This window comes from Nematostella vectensis, chromosome 14 (assembly GCF_932526225.1).
Source record: "Nematostella vectensis chromosome 14, jaNemVect1.1, whole genome shotgun sequence".
Taxonomy (NCBI): domain Eukaryota; kingdom Metazoa; phylum Cnidaria; class Anthozoa; order Actiniaria; family Edwardsiidae; genus Nematostella; species Nematostella vectensis.
Window position 1 is genome coordinate 9,491,326 of NC_064047.1, and position 22,128 is coordinate 9,513,453.

Consider the following 22,128-nt stretch of genomic DNA (forward strand, 5'->3'; position numbering starts at 1 on the left):
CATTTTTATTGCGACAATCATTTAGGTCTTAGTAATGTAAGGGTACAACTTATAGATAAGTGTAAATCTGAGGCTCAGCTTTAGGCAAAGGGAAGGTCAGTGGGCGTATCGGCTTAAGCCTATCTACCCGCAGGGTCTTAATAGTGACGACTTTTTTTTGTAGTAGGAACCCAAGTAGAGATATGTAAATTATTTTTGTCCATAGCGCGCACTATTCTAGAATATGCGCGTTTTTGTCAGTTTTTATGTTTTTCCTTCTCGCGCCACTATTCTGATGTAAATACGCTTGTAACGATCAATAGCAATAATAAGGTTGTTACCATAAGCACAATTTGTAGCTTATGATTAACTTTATTTTGGGTAGCTGATATATGTCCTTCTTTTGAATTCTCGTCTCCCAGCATCTAATGAATAATTTTTGTTCGCCACCTTAAAGCAGACAATATTGTCACAATAAATTTACTTGTCACATTGATATTTCAGTTTTGCGGGTGTATTTTATCACCAAAGTAAAGTGTTTATTTTCCTCGTATCATTGTTCTACTTGAGAGTTGAGAGGAGAACATGCAAACACTTCTAGTGGTTTGTATTTTCTTTCTTTTAGCGGGTGAGTATGAAACATGTTTCTTTGTTTTACGTGATATTATTTTCATTGAAGTATTTGTTGGAGTGTTTAAAAACTTGATAGACATAACGTTAATTTTAATAAAGCTTTCACAAGCGATTTTGATCTTTTTTATTTACCTAATAGATTAGCAATCAAAACACGCCAAAGTAAGCTCCTACTTTCTAGAGGGGGGGGGGGGGGGGCGTAAGGGTTTGCGGTGATGCGGGTTTGCCTTAAATCTGGCGCGGTTTTTCGGTTTTTATTCCGTGGTATTGCGGTTTCTCTAGACTGCGCGGTTTACTGTTATTGCCTTATTTTGACGGTTTTTGGCGTTTTTCTGTGCGGTTTCTTTGTGTTTTTCTGTGCGGTTTTGCTGTTTTCGCACCCCCTTACGCCCGCCTCTTTCTAGTTGGGACCTCTTCTTTCCTTTCCTTTTTCTTTATTAAAGAAAAAAAAAATGTATAGCTTGGGAAGCAACGATTAACCAACATCGACTTTTTATTATGTGTGAGTCGGTACAGTGCGGAAGCGTAAAAGGTAGGCGATATTGGTCTTCCTTGAGGTGTTTTTGGTCAGTAAAACCTTGAAACGTTAAAAGAACATCAACCTGAAATTGCTAAGCACTGGAAGTTAATGTCGTAGTAGACGTTCTCTTTAATAAAGAGCACAAAATCGTCCAGGATCCTAGTTTGAATTACGAAATCTGATCCAAATCAAAAGCCTAATTTACGCGTCGATATATAATAAATATAGCCTACTTGTAGGCTTTCATAGTTTTTCCGACACGAAAACCCAGAAAACACGGAGTTCGCATAACCCGGCTGCAATCTTGGATAATGCGCTCCGCTGGGGGAGGGAAAAAAAAACGCTTCGCGCTTCTCCCGTAAACATGATGAGGTTCGAACCAGGCGGGCAGATCCACAAATAGTAGCGGGAGGAGCCGAAATAGTGGCTAAGCAAGGCAAAAAGATTATCGACAAGGGTCAGGAAAGAGTTGATGAACAGCAAAAAAGGGCTGAAGACTTCCTGAAACAAAAGGTAGATCCTCCTACGCTTTTGGGCTCCCTGTGCACTTCCTGTAACAAAAGGTAGAACCTCCTACGCTTTCGGGCTTCCTGTGCACTTCCTGTAACAAAAGGTAGAACCTCCTACGCTTTTGGGCTCCCTGTGCACTTCCTGTAACAAAAAGTAGGCTCCCTGCTCCTACTAGCCACCCTTACCACTAGCCAACAGGGAGCCCGCACCTATCGGGGCTTTTTTTTACAGATAGATGAGCAATAAGTTCCCTGTTACGTCACACCTGAGATAATCTTCCCCAGGAATAAACAAGCAGACCGCAAAGGAGTTGTCATTTCTTGAACCGGTGGGAGGGGTGGTGGCTCAAATTTGTTTGTTCATGTGTAACAAAACCTTATTTGATATTAAATGTAAATCAATCAACCAATCAATCAATCAGTAAAGTACATTAGATGGTATCATATTGTCTGAAGTTAAAATTATTAGTTTTATGCATTAAGAAGCTGAGTGATCGGTTTTCATCCGGCATCGCAGATATAGCGTAAATTATAGCATAATAAATAATTTCAATTTAATCGAATTAAAATTCGATTCGCCTCCTTTGTAACTCCCTTCCCCTCCCCCTTAGGTATTAACGCTGCATGGATAAGATAATTTCTGGGATGCCGAAGATTCAGAGTCAAAATATCACAATTTTCAATTCCTGATCCTTCTAGTGTTTCCTTGTTCTAATTCGTGCTGATATAAACCACAGATTTCCTTGGACATCAGACCCGACGTTGGATGGAAAAACGATGACATGTTTGCACCACCCGGATTGCATTATGGGATTGGTCTGTCGAGTGACGATGATAGAAGTAAAGCGGAGAGCAAAGCGTCAGAAAAGATGGACCCGCCCCCATACTCATACGCCAACGGCTTTGTTGGACCCGCTCTCATGAATGGGTGCTTTGGTAGCGGTTATCAACCCGGGGATCCGTGTTACACCGCCAAAGAAACTACAAAACAATGTCGGGTAACCATTTCTTTTCTTTCTGTTATCGTGTCGGGAACCCACAAATGAACCCATTACTAGGATCGTGCAACTGAGCCTTTTCAAAAACACTATTATTTTAAGAAAAGACGGTGAACCGCGTCTTTGAAATACCTGACTCGACCAAAATGGCGGCGAATCCCCCCTTCGTAAACGGTCACTTATATTTCTGTGATACTACAAATAATAATGAGCTTTTTTCAATAACACTGGCTATCCAGGCCTGTGCCAAGGATTTTTCTTGGAGGGTGCGAAATCCGAAAATGTGGAACTAAATTTTACGGGGGGGGGGGATAATGGAGTTCTCTGATAAGAATCTAACCACACGAAAGAAAAAAAGATTTTTTTATGTCTCATTATTTCCACGGGACGTTTATTGTCGGATTTGGCTACATACCAGAGTGATCTAGCTTATGATTTATAGTTTTGTATACAAATAGCACGTCTATTGAGAACCAAAAGTGGATTTTCGGCCGTTGTGGGGGGATGCGGTCGCACCCCATGCACCCTCCCCTCCCCTGAATAAAGGCCTGCTATCTTTAGAAACGAAGGCCAGCCAATCAAGAGCCAGACGCGTCTTGTGAATACAAGTCTGAACCGACAGTGCTGAATGACGTATGCGCATGCGCGTGTTCTGGCGAAAACAAGCACAATCGTAGCGTTGAATCGTTCGAGTAAAGACACGAAAGGCTGACTTCAGTCGCTGTTTTTGACTAACTGTTCATCATTAAAACCATACTGTACAAAAGATGACAGATTTGTTTGCTAATAAGGGAGTCATAAAAAAAATTATAGCCTTAAGTTTGGTCTAGTTTTCTTAGCATTCGTCAAAATGTTACATTTCGCCTTTAAAACACCGCCATTTCAAATTAAAAAGGCTGGTTTAACCGCGCGGTACTGGAAATAGTCTTGCGTTTTTCAGTACTGTCGTCTGAACCAAAACGGCGGCAATATCTCCCTTTTTTCGTGAATGGTCACTACTTCTATTTAAATACTGTGGGAAGGTTTTCAGAAAAGGCTAGAACATGTTTTTTCCGAGCTTTTTGTGCCTCTATAGCAGCGTTTCTTAGTCTTGAAACCCTTCATAAAAACACCATAGAATAGCTGAGCCACGCTTGCCTCCTCCGCAGACAACTCTACTTTGTAATGGCCTTTATTCAGATTCGGGATACCTGTGTTTGTGATTTTAGGACGCGGGAGACTAGTACCGCCCCTTCCCCCCTGCCTTATTTCCCCCTCTATTCGCAACAGGAACCCCGCATCATATAAAAATGCCACCTTTGAATGAAAATATATTTACAATCTTTTAGTACTATTTTAAATGTTAGCATCCTCTCTCAAGGGTTGGTGGGGGGCTCAAATTAGTCAATCTTGTTTTAAAAACTGTCGTTTTTTTTGCTCGCTTGGTCATTTCTTTATTAGGCATTACATACCATATTTGGGAGTCCGCTTCAATCATTTTTCCGCTTTTTTATCGCTCTAGAACTTTGTAAGTCGATATTTTCCACGTAAACTTGCAGGAATTCGTGTTTACTACAACTTTGCTGGCAGCCATCTTGGAAATGGAGCCTAGTCCCTAACGTTCTAGAATATCACAGGTCTCCCGCTCGCCCCAGGCTCCTTTAGGCCATTTAGAAAAACGACAGCCATTGATTGATATGTGAAAGTAGACGAGGCTGAAAACTGAAAATGTGTTTGAAAACTGCTATAACTTAAGGATCGCTTTGACCGCCCTCCATTGTACTATCATTTTTAGAGGTAAATTTGCTGATGAATCCAAAGTGAGGCAAGTTGTATTAACAATATTTTTTTCCTTTGTTTATGAAATCTATCAATTTATCAACATGGTTTCCCAAAAGTTCGTTTCTCTAATTTAAAAATGCTTATATCTCCTGAACTGTCTAATCAGTTTTTTGTCCTAACAAAATTCACACAAAAGGTTCATCTTTTAACTATAACTAAGACACATTAGCTTGCGTGGCATGGAATGCGATAAATTGCTTGTCTTAGTTCTTGTTACCCCAATACAATGTCATTTTTAGTTTCTGGAAGTTGAAAGAGTTACTCATTTTGGGCACTAATCTAAAAAGAAGAAATCTTCCTAGTCTTCTGCATTGAGAGAAACAGTTGCATTATGACTATCTATTCGAGCGCAGGGGATTGAAAATTGTAGAGGCCCCCTGTGAAAAGGAATTAATGAATGCTGCTCACAAGCATAGCCACGATATCGAGTCCGGATCGTTAGATATGGCAACAAGGACAAACCAATCAGATTCCAAGATCAACCTTTCTAAACGATACGAATGCTTTGTAACAGAACATGATTGACGGGGCTGCCTTTATTGGTGTTGGGTTTGACGGCAAAGGAGAGTTCAGCCCTGAGTCCAGGAAAATGAGCATCATACAGAGAAGCTGTGGAGGACATTCCAAGTAAGTCGCACAAAGAGAGTGACTTATCCCATTATCTTCAAAAATTATAAGGAAATGACCAGTGGGGGCGTGGCTTAGCCCCCCAATATTTTCTTAATGTTCCTGTATTGTGCCCCCCGATCTTACGTGGCCTGCTACGACTCCTGTGTTCAGCGCTGTTATATTCACTATTACTAAAGCTGTAGCAGGCCTCGAAATATTTGGGGACCAAATAATTACGGCATTAGGAAGGCATGATGAAAAAAAACCTCTATCCCTTCTTATCTTCTTTTATTTCTTGTCCAGATACGATGGTGACCAGGTTCCAGACACGATGAACGTCCACGGCATCTACGACACGTCCGCCCACATGTACACGTTCTCGTCACGATCCGAGTATCAGAGTTTCCTGCAGAAGGAAGCTGGAGTCTCGGGGTCTTTCTTATTTTTCTATGGTGGAGTCAAGAAAGCTTGGGGAACCTCTGAGAGCTCCAACACACAGCAGTATCTGTCTGTCTATGACATCGATGTTTCAAGGTAAACCCATCTAAACCCAGTGGCGGATCCAGGGGGGTGACGGGGGTGACATGTCACCCCCTTGTTGGGTGAAAAAAAGCATTTTTTGGCATTGATGTATCGCGATATTCACTAGACGAAAACAAAACAGAAAGCCAAGCCACTGCACTAGGCTAAACAGGGCATTAATTATGACTCAGAATGGTCACTGCACTAGGCTAAACAGGGCATTTATTATGAATCAGAATGGTCTGACTGGCGGAACAGAAAAGCCAAAAACTCCATCGGATGGCACTTTTCAACACCATTATTCTAAAAGATAGCACAGTGGTTGTGGTCGAATTCTAACCCTAAGCTCTAAAATCATTGTGAGACCCCCTAAGGGATAACAAAAGCGAGAGAATTTTATAGATAGGGCGATCAGGCTATCGTCTACTCTTATGGAGAGCCCCCTGGCGACGATACAAGAAAAATGTATTGACTGACTGAAATGAGATTGACTTGACCAACTGTTGCGGGCATAGGCATATGAGCTCATCCATGAGCTCGGATTTCATTATGTTGGGACTTTGTTATCGTTGTCTCATCATCATCATCATCATCATCATCATCATCATCATCATCATCATCATCATCATCATCATCATCATCATCATCATCATCATCACCATCATCATCATCGTCAATGTCATCGTCATCTTCACCATCATCAGTATCATCTTCACGGTCATCGTCAACGTTATTGCCATATAGTCTTCAAGCATTTAATTACTTTTTGCTTTTTTCCAGATATGAGATTTTCAAGGACGAAGTAAAGCCATCAGACCTCAGCCAGTCCTTTCTCAAAGAATTTTTGGACTTACCTGAATCATATTCGAATTCCAATGAAGCCAGGGCTTTTCGTAAGTAACTGTTACTATTGAAAAAGGCGAAACGATTGTTTGCAATAGTTGTGATCTTTTTTAATAGGCCTCTTGATACTTAGTTGTTAAAAGGGCCTGCTAACTGCGATTTTTAATATGTTGCGAACTCTCGTCAGAAATTTCCAATACAATTAAAAAAAAATAAAACCATGTTACGAACTCATTTATAAAAGTGTGAAATTGATAAGGGTTGAGAATCGAAACATTGTGATGTCGCGGTTATCCTGATTATACGAGTTTGCGCGTTTCCATCAAACAGCTTCCCACATGGTTGTCTCTACAGCAGTTATCTAGCGTATAAACATTCGCTCGCAAGTAACGTGTTGACAAGAAGATGACGAGACATCTACTGAAAAGGGGAGGGGTGGTAGGGGATTCACAAGAAACAATTTGACACTGGGGGAGGGGTGGTACCTGAACCTGAAAGAAGGGTCCAAAGTTCATTTGGGAAGAAAAACAAGTCAGGCAACCCAACCCAGCCAGCCGGAAGCCACGCTTCATGACGCATGCGCAAATAGCTTCAAAAATGGAACATTAAATTACGGTTGGAGATGAACCTGCACAATATCGTAATTTCTGCATCATTTTTATTTGCTTATTCAAGCAAGTTGCTGAGATGATTTCCAATCAGAAAATATTATCATGTTTAATGTTTTCTTGCAAAATGACCTTTGTAATTTCAAATGTTTCAAATTTAGTGAAGTACGTTTATCTTTAATTTGTTTTTTTCCCTATTTGTTTAACCCTCTTCTTGTCACGCATTACAGAGGACTTCATTCTTCGCTGGGGGACCCACTATGTCAAGTCTGCAAAGTTCGGTGGGCAGCTCGAGTTCAGGAAGACTCTCCAAGGCACCTCAATAGCATCAAAAGAGGAAGCGTCCGTTGTCATGGAAGCGGAGTACAAAGGCCTGTTTACAAGCGGCGGTGCTAAGTACTCATCTAAAGAAGGGACAACCGAAAAATCAGAGAATAAATACTCCGCATCTTCGATTGTTGTTCAAGGAGGAAGTCACGAGATTGCTGCTGTCATTGCCGATGAAGGCACTCCTCTGTTCAAGAACGAGCTAAAGGTGTGTTTTACAGGGTCTGAATGTGGTTAACCGACTACCGACAAACGGCTTAAAAAGACTACCGACTGACTACCGACATAACATAATAAAAACTAGTGACTTGCGACAAAAAAGGATTTGCCGACTACCGACATTTTATTATTTCCGGTATTTTTACTCTTTACTTTTATCGTCAATCTACTTAAATTCGGCCATTTCAGAATCTGCACTATGTATTTCCATCAATTTTTCTGTCAATTATTAATCCATAATTAAGTTATTATCAATAAGTTATTCATTACTTATCAATCTTAAATAATGTTTAATCTTGTTTATACATGAAATCTGGTACAAAAGCGAATACTAACTTAGATTCACCGACTACCGACAAAGACCGATAATTCTTACCGACAAATTATGAAAATTTTAACTGACTACCGACATGCAGACCCCCCCATCCAGACCCTGTTATCAGCTATCAATATTTTATCAATCCCATCATAAGCACCTGCTATTAAGATTATCATCACTAATCATTATAATCATCATCATCATTATCAGCTTGATCGTCGTCATCATTCCAACCACCAACAAAAATAAAAGCAAACCTTTTTTTAAAATGAAAATAGGCCCTTTCTGGTATATAACTTTTTGGCATATAAAAAAACAGTTGTCATTTTAGTGGTCTGGTACCGAGGAATTTTAGTTTTTTTTCAAGGGCTTTCTCCATTGACTAAAGATGGTCACAGTCAATGTGTCAATGTGTCAGTTTGCGAAGCACCTGCGGTACGGCAGCCCTAAAAATGACAAGAATGTCGTGCAGGTTTTCCAAATAAAGATGTTAGTTTTCTTATATGGAAGTGACCGGAAAAACGACAATTTTTTGCTAAATTTTCTTGATATGGTTATTCGTAAGCGCTGAATAAGTTGTTGTTGTCGTTGCGCGCGAGTTTGCAAAAAAAAACGCGATTTCTTAGTACATTCGTCTATTATCACCACTCATGTTATGATGATCTGATGATCCGAAGATCAAGTAATCGTCACCGTCAACATCAATTACACTATTAACACAACCAAGATCACCACCACCACCACCTTCATCATCATTATCATCACCACTTCTAGCCATCACTGTCGATCATCAACTACCATCATCATCATCTTCATCACCATCAACAACACCATCACCATCATTATCATCACCATCACCAGCCTAACCATCATCACTAGCCATCACCGTCGATCGTCACCTACAGTCGAAATCACCAACACCATCAACATCATCATCATCACCATCACCAGCACAACCATCATCATTTTCATCATAATCATTATCATCATCATCACCATCATTATCATCATTATCATCATCATCATCATCACCATAACAACAACACCATCATAACCACAATCATCACCATCACCATCATCATCACCATCAACAACACCATCACCATCATTATTATCACCAGAGTCAGCACAACCATCATCACTAGCCATCACCGTCGATCGTCACCACCGTCGACATCACCAACACAATCACCATCATAATCTTCCGTGTGCAACAAATGATATCTAACGCTTTGCTACTACCAGGGGGATGCTCCTAAATTCCAAAAAAAGCAGGGAAGTGGTAATTAATTTCTTTCAGTATCAGCCCACCCACTTCAATAGCCAATTTCTCTTGGGATCAGTTATCAAGCGCGTAGAAAGCTTTAAGATCTTGGGCGTTCACATTAGCCAATACTCAACTCGAGACATTCATATAGATTTTATAGTTAAGAAGGCAAATAAGCGCCTTTATGCACTCAGTTTCCTAAGGAGATCAGTACCTACTAAAGATCTGATCGGTTTTTACATCTCACTAATAAGGCCTCGCCCTATGTTCAGCCCTACCGGACTACCTTGAGCATGTTATCATCACTATCAACATAACTAGCACCACCACCATCACCATAATCATCACTATCCATCACCGTTGATCGTCACCCCTTCCATTGCCATACCCTTTCGATACCATCACAGTTAACCTAATGTCCTTTGCTTGATGTCTGATTTGCAGGAATGGTTAGCCAGCATCCCCAAATATCCCAAAGCATACAAGTTCCATTTGGGGAGCATCACAGAACTCGTCAATTTCCGCGCGGGCGAGTTGTTCCCTGAGATGTACTCAGGCAAAGGGTGCGACACAGCTGCTCTAAGTATGGAGCTAGATAAAAAATGCAAATTTAAAAGCCGCAAAGCGTTGGAAATAAAGATCAGAAAAACAAGAAAGAGCCTAGAACGAGCGATAGAAATCTACTTGAGTGAGGTATGCTTAGACGAAGTCCGCAACAAATTTCTCTCCCCTCGGAATTTTGAGGGTCTTTAAACATAAATATTTATTTGGACTATCAAAAACTTCTTTGGTATTACTGGGGTTAGTACATATGACTTTCTAGTAAGTAGTTTTTAAAGATAGTTTGAGCGGACATTTATTAGCAATTAAGCTTCTATTTTATTTTTATATTGAATTCCAGAATCCTAATCTATCGAACGAAATCGTTATCGGCCCCGGTCCCCCGTCCTGTGAACTTGGCCTTGGCGGACTTACTGAAGTAAAAACGCATCCGAAATGGGTTCAACTAAAAGAGACAACAAACATCGCTGAGGTGGAGTTTGACATGCGCGAGCCTCTTTACGGGAAACATGCAACTATAGCAAAGGACATGAAAAGGCGGATTAAATTCAGGTGTAGTACAAATGCGGGTATCAGGGGGGAGCGAACTATATTTTAATTCGATAATAGAAGGGAGGGGGGTCAAGGTTAGCTTGGAGTTTCAAGCTTGCAGGTAACAAGTTGTTTTTCCTCTATGCATAGCCTGTAACAAATCATGTAATCAATCTAATCGAATTTGATGTAATTCAGTGAATAAGGAGATGTCGGAAAAAACCTGGAAAACGCGCAATTCCAGATAGAGAGAGAAGACACAATTTCATAAAATGGCTATAGGTTCCTTGTATTACGGTCGATTTTCAAAACACAAATAACGTGAGACCGAAGTGCACATAACCAGATTTTGGCTTTTTAAGATAATTTTTCCTTGATCATCATTGCCCTGTGTATCAGCTCAGGGACGAAAAGCTCAAATTTCAATGACACTTTACAAAAAGTCGCATCAATTTAAAAAAAAGTCGCATTTGATATTTTGTTTGCTATAAGTTACTTAGTACTCAGAGAAATTCTCCGCCTTATTCGATGTGAAGTGGGCTTATTTGACGCGTCACGTCATGTTTTTCCGTCGTGTCGTGAATAAGCTGATGGCTTACAATGCGATCGAAAAGCGTTTGGGTTATGAACCGAATAAAATGACTTGAGACATTCGGGTAAAAAAAGAACTAGTATTATTCCAAAAACACTTACTTTCCTCGTAAGGCTTGACCAGTCAATAATCTCTAAGGAACATTTTTCATTTCTTTTAGGAATAACAAATGGTTCACGAGTGACGAGACCGGAAAATTCGTTCTGTACAACGCTTATCCTGAGAAGACTTCAGACAATAAGAAGATCATTACGATACTTGGTGTAGAATTGGTTTACAACGAGGGAACAGGTTTACTCACGCTAAACGACGCCTACTTTAAAGGGAAAAATAAACCATACAACATAAAACTGAAGGATATACCAGTTGCTTTAGTTACATGGCCGAGAAGCGGTAAGCAAGAACGGCGCTCAGGTAAACGTGAAATGGTAGAAAGTGACGAACTGAGACAGATCCTATGGCCTTGTAATGTGGAATGGCTTAACGAGAACATGGTCAAGCGGTCACGGGAAGGCGAGTGTATACATTTCGCAGCGGCCAGTGCAGGACCAGTCTACGTCGTGTTCTCATTGAACCCGAGCAACAAGGACACGTGGTACCACCTAAGAATTGGCCAGGAAAATGTTGCTATCTTTAAGGTAGGAAAAACTTTAACCTTAAAAACATTAGTAACTATTAAAAGATGACTGAAAGATGTTACTATATCCAATATATCTAAGGTAAACACCTAAAAACCTTAAAGATTTTGTCTGGAAGATGAAGTTAAGGTAATTCTATTAGAATTGGCGATGTTCCCAACTTCAAGGCATTATATATTTATTAGTATCACCTGTAAAAGATTGATAGTGTACTATAAACTACAGCCGAAAAAATTCAAGCAATCATTTTGTTTGTGACGTATCAGCTAGTGCTTTCCTTATGTCTGCTCTGAAAGAATAGCTCCAAATCATGGCCTTGTAAACATGTAAACATCGTGACATAAACGTAATGTTAGCACAATAAGCGCGTAGTGAGGATTAGGGACATATTTTGTATATATTCAAAAAGTTTAAGAAATTGCGACTCATCAATATACAGAAATACCTCTTTTGGTAAAAATAGGATGGATGGCGCGCCGCATGCGTTTAAGCGTCAGTCCTTGCTACGCGCATGTGCAGAACTCAATTTGAAATTTTCTGTGTGCAGTTGAAAGTAATTTGGTAATTGGATATTCTTAATACAGAAAGGCCTCCATAAAGTTGGGACTACCGACAAGAGTGCCCTTGGACTTGGTGACCCGTTCCTGTTCCAGCCGTACTTCGTGTGTATAAAGGAGGGCGAGGGGAGTACTGTTATTGAGTACGGGAAATCTCATGGACGTGACCACAGAGGAGACGTGTATTTATCCCTTGTGGACACAGAGAATCCCATTGATGCTTCGTACTATGCGTTTGGAAACGGCGAAAATTCTCTGCAAGTAAGGGAATAGACCGTTTTCACCATGTTCCGCGCGTCCAAAATGCCACAGACTGGCGGGCTATCCGAAATGATGCGGACAAAGCGGAATTTGACTCTAGCGCCAAAACTCTGCAAAAGAAGCACTCTGGCAGATTTTTCTAGAGCTTCGTCTGTAAACTCCGCCATTTTGGATCAGCTGTGGCCCGCCACTCTGTGGAATTTTTGAATGCGCGCGCAACATCGTGAAAATGGTCTATATGAAAATCAGGAGCGGATCTAGGGTTTCCATTTGGGGGGGGGGGGGGGGGGGGCGAAGCAAGGGTTGCAGGCAAAGGAGGGTTCATTGTTTTTCCAAGTATTTACTTATATTTCTTATTATTAGTAGCCATATATAGTATGTCCATCCATGTTATAACGGGACATTAACATACTAATAGTACCGACATTCCCCTCATTCATGCAAAATGGGTGTCGGTACGCACAGAGTTCTGTTCGTAAGACCTAATAGATCGAATATACCAGGGCAAAAAGGCGACTTAAACTAAAAAAAACAACCTATCAGCTCTTACGAATCGTCCAGAATTTTTTGGTCAGAAAGAAAAGCGTGTGTGATAAGCGTAGCCATTTTTGTTTTGAATCTGCCAATGTCTGAGTGTCGCCTGTCTAGCAGGCGCGTACACGGGGGGAGGAGGGCGGACCCCCTTTGGCGGCATAAATTGGGTCATTTCCTAAGAAATCATCAAATACTATTCTTTTTTCATATGATACCTATGACTGCGCACCCCCCCTTCCTGACAATCCTGTGTACGCAACTGTCTAGGGATGCAAACCTGCATAAAGATTGCCCCGTCCTTTCCTTTAGATAAGGGTGAAGCATAAATTAGTAGCACTTCGGGGTAGGACGAGCTACCTAAGAGAAAATAGTACCCTTTATTGGTAAATGAACTCACCCCCCCCCCCCCCCCCCCACCACAACCACCACCACCCCCTCCTCCTCCCCTCCCGCTCAAAATCCTGGCTACAGGCCTGTTTGTCCCTCCCCTTTAGACAAGTGTGAAGCATATGTTTGGTATTTGTAGGTCAGTAATGTCCACGTGGTTAAAGGGAGAGCCTCAATCCAGACGAAATGTAGAGGCGTTACTTTAAGTCCCGAAGAAAACAGCCCATACTGTGTTAACAAGCCATGCCACAGACTCTGTGATCCTTTAATGGGTAAGAGTTAAGAGAGTAACAGGGACTTGCGAGAGCTCTGGACCACGCAGAAAAAAGGGGGGGACTTATCAAGAAACATGACGGAGAGTCCGACAGAACCCGAAATTACACAAATTACACAACAACAGAAACAGAAATAACAAGAATGGAGACTGTTATTCAGACCGGGCTTTTTTGGGCTTCCTCTGACCGGGGGGGGTCTTTTGTTCGGCCCCCCATCCGTAACTTTTGAACTATTGGAGCTATTATGACCAAATCTTATGAAAAACATTCCAGGTAAAATACTTTGAGAAGGAAAAATATATATTCTACTTCCACTGTCACACAGATGAAATAGTTGGTCCCTGACTCTCCCTCGCTCACCTGACAACCAAATATAGTATTTAGTACCGTTTGTTTGATGGGAGCCACTTTGAAGACTTAATTAATTTAATTTTTATTTTTTATGATATCAAAAGGAATGATAAATATTCGATAGCTTGAGCAGTTGTTAGAGTCGATTGTTATAATGATCGATTTTTTCCTTTACAAGCTGCCCCCAAAATGACACATTACGCCAATAGTTTTCCCGCCTAAAAAAAAGGTAATACCCGGATAATACCCCACGCGCCTTATGACCAAATATGGTGTTTACAGCACTTTGCAAGTCGTTCGAAGTGAAGAGTGACCTGTGTTATATACACCTCAACGTTGGCAGAGCAAATGTCGAATAGCAAATGGAAGTTATAAGACCGAACTGTACTTTGTGTCTCGTTATATTTCTACCGTATTCAGAGAAAAGTGGGAAAAATAATACGACAATCTATTAAAGACCATCAATTAATTGCTTTGGTATAGTTGAAGTTTATTTATCACATTTATTTGTACGAATAATTAGAACCCAGAAGCAACTTTCGGTCGTAGAACTGCCATTTGGCATTTGCTATTCGCCGTTTGCATATTTACAAAGGTTTTTTCGGTTTTTGACAACGTCTTTTCCTGTAAAGGCTGTTCCAGCCAAGATGACCCTTCACAATGTGGGCGATGTCGTCACGCAAAAATTGGAAATACTTGTGTTGAGAGGTGTACTGTAGAAGGACAAGAACCCAAGGGCGAAGATAAACTATGTATAGGTACGTGTTCTAGCCGTTTCAGGCAGTGGATGGTGTTTTATCGCCAAACAAATCGATCGGCCGCCATCTTGGATCTGGCGCTACGCGCTTTCAATGGGAGAACTTGTTAAACTTTTCTTCAATTTCTTCAAACCTACCCCTATTTTTGCGCTCACATGCAAATAACGCGCGATAAAAAGTTTTCACTTCCATAGGCGACTCCTACTTCAAAAACACGTGACTTTTTGGGTGGGAAAAACGCACGCTTCGGCTTTTGGCGGTAAAATACCAATAACGCAAAAAACTTATTCAGCGCTTATGAATCAGCTAGAAAGGATCTATTTATATTATTGTCTTTCTTTTTACGAGATGGCGGCAATAATTTCTGTGTTTATTTTGGTGAGAATTTTCCGCTAAAAGGTCACGTGATTTCTGGGGCAAATAACCTATGCGAAGTATGAAACAAACAAAATTACGTTATCTTCTTTTTATATCGTGTAATAAGATGTGACTTATGTGTCGATTCCCTGTGCCTCGTGGCGTCACGAGGGCTCAAAATCCCGCAAACTGCAACTCCGGTGGTGTAACTATATAAAATATTTGCTTATTTATAGGTTTATTTGCATGTGGAATGAAAAACAAAGTCATCCCTGACAGTGCGATCACCGCGTCTACCAAGTGGGACTATAGACACCGTCCCCAGCGATCGAGGCTCGATACAGTGTTAGACTCAAGGGGCTCTGGCTCGTGGGCCTCGGAAGTCATGGACAAAAACCAATGGCTCCAAATCAAATTTGGAGGAACCACAAAAATTACAGGGATAGTCACCCAAGGGCGGCAGGATTATGACCAGTGGGTGACCGAGTACAAAGTGGAGTACAGTGAGAATGGATCAGATTTTACCTCCTACGATGGCGGGAAAATACTCACAGGGAATACGGATAGGAATACAAAGGTGCAGCACATTTTCAGGCCAACAATTTCAGCCATAATTATCCGCGTGAGACCTGTAACTTGGCAAGGACATATCTCTATGAGGATGGAGCTATTATGCAATAAATCATCTTTATATAAGTAGTGTCACGGCGCTTTTTATGGACCAGGCTATCTTTAGATGCGCGCGCACGAGCGGTTGTTTGTTTGGATGTTTGTTGCGCGCGCAAATTTCATTTAGGAAGAATTTATTTTATGTGTTCTCACCCGTCGGTTTGAATCTGTTTACAAAAAAAAAATACTGCAAATTAGAATTCAAAGTCGGTAGAGGTGGATCTATAAGCTCAAATTTAAGAACAGAACAACGAAAGTCAAAGTATCGGAGAGAGAACATGGCTTTTTGTTTGAGACTGCGCGGGCAGATGTGTTAAGCCAAAACGTCAACACAAAGGTCGCATCTTATTGGCTAATCCGCGTGTCTAAAAATAGCCTGATTCACGAAAATGCTGCATTCGCCCCTTATTCCACCCGAACAAGAAAATTTAAGAAATTGTACTCAGTTAGTGAGATCCAGGTTATTACAGTTGTGTGCAACTTATTATTACAATTGTGGGTTTAGTACATTTGTAGACAACTTCTTATTACAGTTGTGGCATGTTAAATTTGGGCACCAAGATGTAAGAGAACGAACTAAAAAGCGGAGCCAGCATTGAACACGTTTTGTGTTGACTGATCGAGGTAATTTTGGGGGATCTAGGATCCCGCTTCACTGAGATATACTGTACATCTGTTGCATTTTGATCACACTTTGACTATTTCACTTTGTTGCACAGGTTTATGAAAACCACTTTTATTGAAACCACTCTATTCATCAATGGTTTCCCAACAGCTTTAGGATATAAGCCTATGGTGAAAAAATGTATTCAACACATCGTAGAAAGTATCTCATTCTAACTACATCCTTCTTGCTCAAAGTTGATCTAGAGAATATTGAATAAACCTTCAACCTCTCTCAAACATGGCCTCCAATAATATAGAAACAATTTTAATGCAGTTTTTGGTAATGTTGTTTGGTTTCTTTTTATAGAATAATCATGCTTTAAGGTAATCCATAAAATTATAATAATAATGACACATGGATGTTGTAAATCTCCCAACTGTGAGAGACGGGAAGTATTAATGATTAATTAAAAATTGTTCTAAATGGATGCCAAGTGTAGTTTCTGTGTCCAAAAGCTTGCCATATTCATCATTTAACATTTGAATCCCTTTTCCTGTCCATCCCAAACTTCCCTCCAGCATGATCTCTTAATTTTTTACATGGCTTATTCTCTTATTTTACTAAAGCAGTAGAACATAAACATAACTGTTTTCTCGTAAGGATCTGGGTTACAATATGAATATTCAACCTATATATAGTGATTAGTTCCCAATGCCTTCTGGAGAATTGCGGAGGGTGATCGATTCTGTAAAAATGCATTATGGAAAGGTGAGAATATATGAATACATTAAATATAATTAAATGTATAATTAAATTGTGGAGAAATTAACATTCAGAAATTATAAACAATTTCGTAAGTTATTTATTTTCCTACGGTCCGGACCCCGCGATACAGGACCGCTCACCTCCAAAGCTCGAAATGATGATTTGATTTGTAAAATTACCATAGAAAACTGGCTTTTTACTCCCAAGATTATAGATTTTCACATTGTAACGGCATTTTATTTGTCATTTTATCTAGAATCATTGACTTTACGAAAAATCCGGGCTTCCAGCTCCCTGTGTTTTGACAATTTCCTGCCATAATGATTTTGCAACGCGCGCGACAATTTCAAGTTTGCTGAAAGTTTATTTGGGGTAAAAAAAGGCACCAAATCGTCTCTGCATACATAGAAAAACGACAAATCACTTTAGGAATTTACCTGCATAACCAGCTTAACGTATCCTCATTCAAGAGAAGTTCTTTAGTGAATATATCTTATCGTCTGTGGAGGATTTAAAGCGAAAGAAGACATTTCTACGATCAATTCGAGTTAAGAACGACGTATCAATTTGGACTAAATTATTTTACAAAATTGTTGGTCAAAACTCAGAGAATGTCTTCTTTGGGGGTTCTATATTTCTGGAGGATAAAAAGCGTTGTGTGGGAATACAAAATGGAGTTATTGAATGATCATGAGCGAACAACATAGCAACATCTTCAAGAACATCGACGAAAGTCACAAGCGAAACCTCGCCTCGTGCAACCATAAGCCCGTAAGGTAAACAAAGTTGGAAAATCTATTGAGAAAAAAAATAAATCATGTTATTTCCCAGCTAAGGGTCGGTCCGTATCGTGAAATACCGTGACCTCGGCCTGGCCTTGAAAATACTCAGTATTTTCATCGTAGTATTTTTTTCGTCCAAGTTGAATAAAATACTCAGTATTTTCAAGACCTCGGTCACGGTATTTCACGATACGGACCTCCCAGCTGGTAAATAACATATATGTATTCACCTGTATTGGCTCTCTTGGGTTTTTTCAAGTATTTAAGTACGATTTCACGAGATTTCTGTCCAAGTTGAATAAAATAGTTTGCTCAAAGCAAATCGCAAACTTGAGCATCTTCACCTACAAAAAGAAGTCAGTTTTTCTTACTGAATCTTCTAATTTACTATTATCTATTTCCATTAGTCCCTAACTTTTGCTTGCTTGATTGATTATGAATGTTTTCTATTTCTTATTTTACTAAAGCAGTGGAACATAAACATAACTGTTTTCTCGTAAGGATCTGGGAAGAAAGAACATGTGGGTAGAATTGACAATGGTCATATTATTTTTTATTTTCAAAACATTGTCAGGCTAAAATGGGATGCCTGATTTGATATCAAAAATATAATTTTTAATGTTTGAAAATGATTCTGTCTGTTGTCCTATATTTTCTGTAGGGCTTTCATGTCTATACCTTATTCCTAATGAACACACCCATACACAGACAGATCCAGGGGTGGCAATGGGGGTGATTTTCTTCTGAAGAAATTTCTCATACAACTGTCACCAAATTTTCCTCATATGTCATTCTTGTAATAGTTACCCTCTGCTCATTGCTTTCCCTGTTGGTTTTCTGGCAATGATGGTGGCTAGTTTTAATTTCTGGAACATACTAGCAAAGCACAGCATCGCATAATTCCCCCGCTAGAATACAAAAAGTGACTTAAAGAAGCACAAAATATACTAGAAACAATGCAATCTCAGCATATTACATTCAAAATCATGATCACTCTTATTCCTGCTGCTTTACCACACTTATAGGCCAAAATAACAACAATTGTTGCTAGTGTGCACTAGACTAAAATTTATATAAAATTTATTTTATATGAATTTCAGTTAGTTGACATGGTGGCAAATGAAATTTCCCCAGAAGGGGAAGTTATACACAAGGACGGCTTGACCAACAATTAAGTTAAGTACTGAAAACTATTATTAATTGCTTAGCACCTTGAATTTTATGCTAGAATACAGGGGTTGTGTCCAAAAATACCACCCTCCTAATTTTAAATACTTTCAAACTTAAAAGTCTATAGTCAAAGCCCTGATAATAAATAATTAAATTGTGAAATAAACTACATTTTTTTTTTGGGGGGGGGGGGGGGGGGGGAATCAGTAAGATATGAACTTTTGAAGCAAAAAAAGATTTTAGTGTCCTGTGGAGTACAATGACTGTGGTCACACAAGTAAACTTGCACCCAGAATACTAGGTTGTTCAAGTTTGTGGGAGCATCTACACATCTAAGCCCCCTGTCCTCTCTTTCGCTTATTTTTTATGTACAATGTTTGACACATTCACTGTACATCTGTTGCATTTTGATCACACGTGAAACAAGCTATATAGTAGACACGTGGTATGAAGTGGTTGCCTTGAAAGCAGTAAAAATTACTAAAATACCTCGTGATTTAGATAGAACCACAGAAGTGCAAAGTCAGAAGTTCTCTATTTAATTTTGTATCAAGTGAAACTTTGACACTAGTAGTGTTTAAGTTGCTGTACTTATCTTATTACAAAACGCATTCGCATGGGATTCGCATCGAGTAGACAGTGCTCCCCGGTCTGTGTTCATCGTTAAGCGAACTATTAGTGCGTGTATTTCGAGGCTGTATATTTATACTTCCCTTCTTGCCGCCATTTTGTTTCAAGTGATCGATTGGCATGCAAATACCATGGGGGTGGGTACTCTGCTGTGATTGGATAATTTTTTTATTTACAAAATGCCTCCAATTTTAGTTATGACCCTAACTGTACATGGGAAAAACTTGGAAAATACGCAATTCGAGATAGAGAAGGAAGACACAATTTCTTACAATGGCCATCGGTTCCTTGTATCCCTGACTGATTTTTGAAACTCAAATAACGTGAGACCGAGATTTTGGCTTTTTAGAATTTTTTTTCTCGATCATCCTCGCGCTATGTGTAGGCTCAGGGACGAAAAGCTTAAATTTCAATGACAATTTACAAAAAATCGCATGACTTAGAAAGATAAGGTGCACTTGATATTTTGTTTGCTATTACTTACTAAATACTTAGATACATTTTCCGCCTTAAAGATATGAAATGGGCTTGGGAAGCGTCATTTCATGTCATGTCGTACATTCGCACTACAGAGATGCCATACACATATCATTGATTTGACATTATATTTTATGTGATTATGTTTCAGCTTTATACGACCTTGAGTTTGCGACTAGAGGAACCGAGAATTATGTCATGCTGGATATCAAACCAGGAGACTTTGAAGACATCACAATATGCTACTGAATCAAGAAGAAAAAACAGTTTAGTGGGAGTGTAATTGTTGTATTATGTATGATTACGTGACGTTGTATGACGTCATGGTTTTGAGATAATAAAAGTCACTTAGCACTTGACCGTCGTACAATAGTAATAAGCTACGCCGTTACTTATTGGAAAGATAACAAAATACTCTTAAGGTTATTCAACGGATATTTCTCCGAAAACGTCGTTTTCGGAATCAAAGATTGGCTATACAAAAGTGCAAAGGAAAGGTCAGTTTAGCACCCAATAATGGTATATTAAAAGGGAATGGATCATTTTCATTAAAAGATGGTCCAGACATACATCTTTAATTGGCTGTTATTTCAAGATGGCCGCCTGTTCACCTGGGAGTCACAGGCGCGTAGGTAGAGGGGGAGGGGGGAGGGCTGAATCGCGGTCGTACTATCAAACTGGCAGTCTAGTCTATAATAGTTTCCCTCACGGATCAAAGTATTCGTCAAAATTCCATATTATTTTGAGAATGCTCTAGGTTTGCACATTCGACTGGTCTAACTATTCGAATACCAGAAGAGCTGATTTTGGCGGATTTTTTAAATATACCAAAAGTTATAGTCCACTCCCAAACAATTTGGTACGCGCCTGAGACAGAATACAAAACAAAAACCTCTGTTATGCCTTTTGATTGCAGGTCGAAAATGGTGGCTGCATTATCAGCTAAAAATGGCATCACTTCGCTTTCACGTGGCGCGTGGCATCACTTCGCTTTCACGTGGCGCGTGGCATCACTTCGCTTTCACATATACATACATATATATTCAATACACCAAAAACTGGAATTCGACTCTGCCAATATTTCGTCTTTAATCCGACTTCTTCAGGGCAGACTGAAGAAGGTAACTCGTTACAAGCGTATTTACATCAGAATAGTAGCGCGAGACGGAAAAACATAAAAACTGACAAAAACGCGCGTATTCTAGAATAGCGCGTGCTATGGATTACTAAGACCCAAATGATAGTACTCAGGTTATAGGTTGTCGTAAGTGTGGCGGTAAAAGGTTAGGGCGTGTAACTTTCTTAATACAGGGCGGGAGTTTCGCAGTACGGTTACCAGTAAGAAATATGTCATTTATTTTGACTTGGACTGTAATTCAGATTTTGTTGTTCATCTCATTACTTGCTCCATGTGGGCAAGCAGTACGGAGGTTCTACTATCAATATTTTTAGGAAGCGTTTTAATAATCACAAAAGTAGGTTAAATTAGTACCCTAGATTACCGGTTAGTGAAAGAGTTACGGATGACCTTATCTATCAACATTTTTATTGCGACAATCATTTAGGTCTTAATAATGTTATGGTACAACTTATAGATAAGTGTAACTCTGAGGCACAGCTTTAGGGAAAGGGAAGTCAGTGGGCGTATCGGCTTAAGCCTATCTACCCGCGGGGTCTTAATAGTGACGACTTTTTTTTGTAGTAGGAACCCAAGTAGAGATATGTAAATTCTTTTTGTATATAGCGCGCGCTATTCTAGAATATGCGCGTTTTTGTCAGTTTTTATGTTTTTCCGTCTCGCGCCACTATTCTGATGTAAATACGCTTGTAACGATCAATAGCAATAATAAAGTTGTTACCATAAGCACAATTTGTAGCTCATGATTAACTTTATTTTGGGTAGCTGATATATGTCCTTTTTTTGAATTCTCGTCTCCCAGCATCTAATGAATAATTTTTGTTCGCCACCTTAAAACAAACAATGTTGTCACAATAAATTTACTTGTCACATAAATATTTCATTTTTGCGGGTGTATTTTATCACAAAAGTAA

The 22,128-nt window shown here is 39.7% G+C and overlaps 1 protein-coding gene across 2 annotated transcripts; it reads left to right on the forward strand.

Annotated features, from left to right (window-relative positions):
• Positions 1–1,490: 1,490 nt before the first annotated feature.
• LOC116616847 lies at positions 1,491–20,433 on the forward strand. Of its 2 annotated transcripts, XM_048721561.1 has the most exons (13): positions 1,491–1,645; positions 2,379–2,639; positions 4,975–5,087; positions 5,373–5,603; positions 6,372–6,484; positions 7,273–7,577; positions 9,619–9,867; positions 10,076–10,287; positions 11,019–11,496; positions 12,081–12,314; positions 13,375–13,507; positions 14,494–14,619; positions 15,213–16,739. In XM_048721561.1, the coding sequence occupies exons 2-13, from the start codon at positions 2,424–2,426 to the stop codon at positions 15,674–15,676; spliced, it is 2,874 nt and encodes a 957-aa protein (XP_048577518.1). In that variant the 5' UTR covers positions 1,491–1,645; positions 2,379–2,423; the 3' UTR covers positions 15,677–16,739. The 2 variants fall into 2 exon arrangements, with proteins under 2 accessions (XP_048577518.1, XP_048577520.1); XM_048721563.1 differs by lacking the exons at positions 14,494–14,619; positions 15,213–16,739 and adding an exon at positions 20,228–20,433.
• The last annotated feature ends 1,695 nt before the right edge of the window (positions 20,434–22,128 follow it).

Coding starts and splice junctions, on each gene's coding strand:
- LOC116616847 (XM_048721561.1), top strand. CDS start 2,424: ATGTTTGCACCACCCGGATTGCATTATGGGATTGGTCTGTCGAGTGAC. Junction 5,088..5,372: donor AGCTGTGGAGGACATTCCAA/GTAAGTCGCACA, acceptor TTTCTTGTCCAG/ATACGATGGTGACCAGGTTC. Junction 5,604..6,371: donor TATGACATCGATGTTTCAAG/GTAAACCCATCT, acceptor GCTTTTTTCCAG/ATATGAGATTTTCAAGGACG.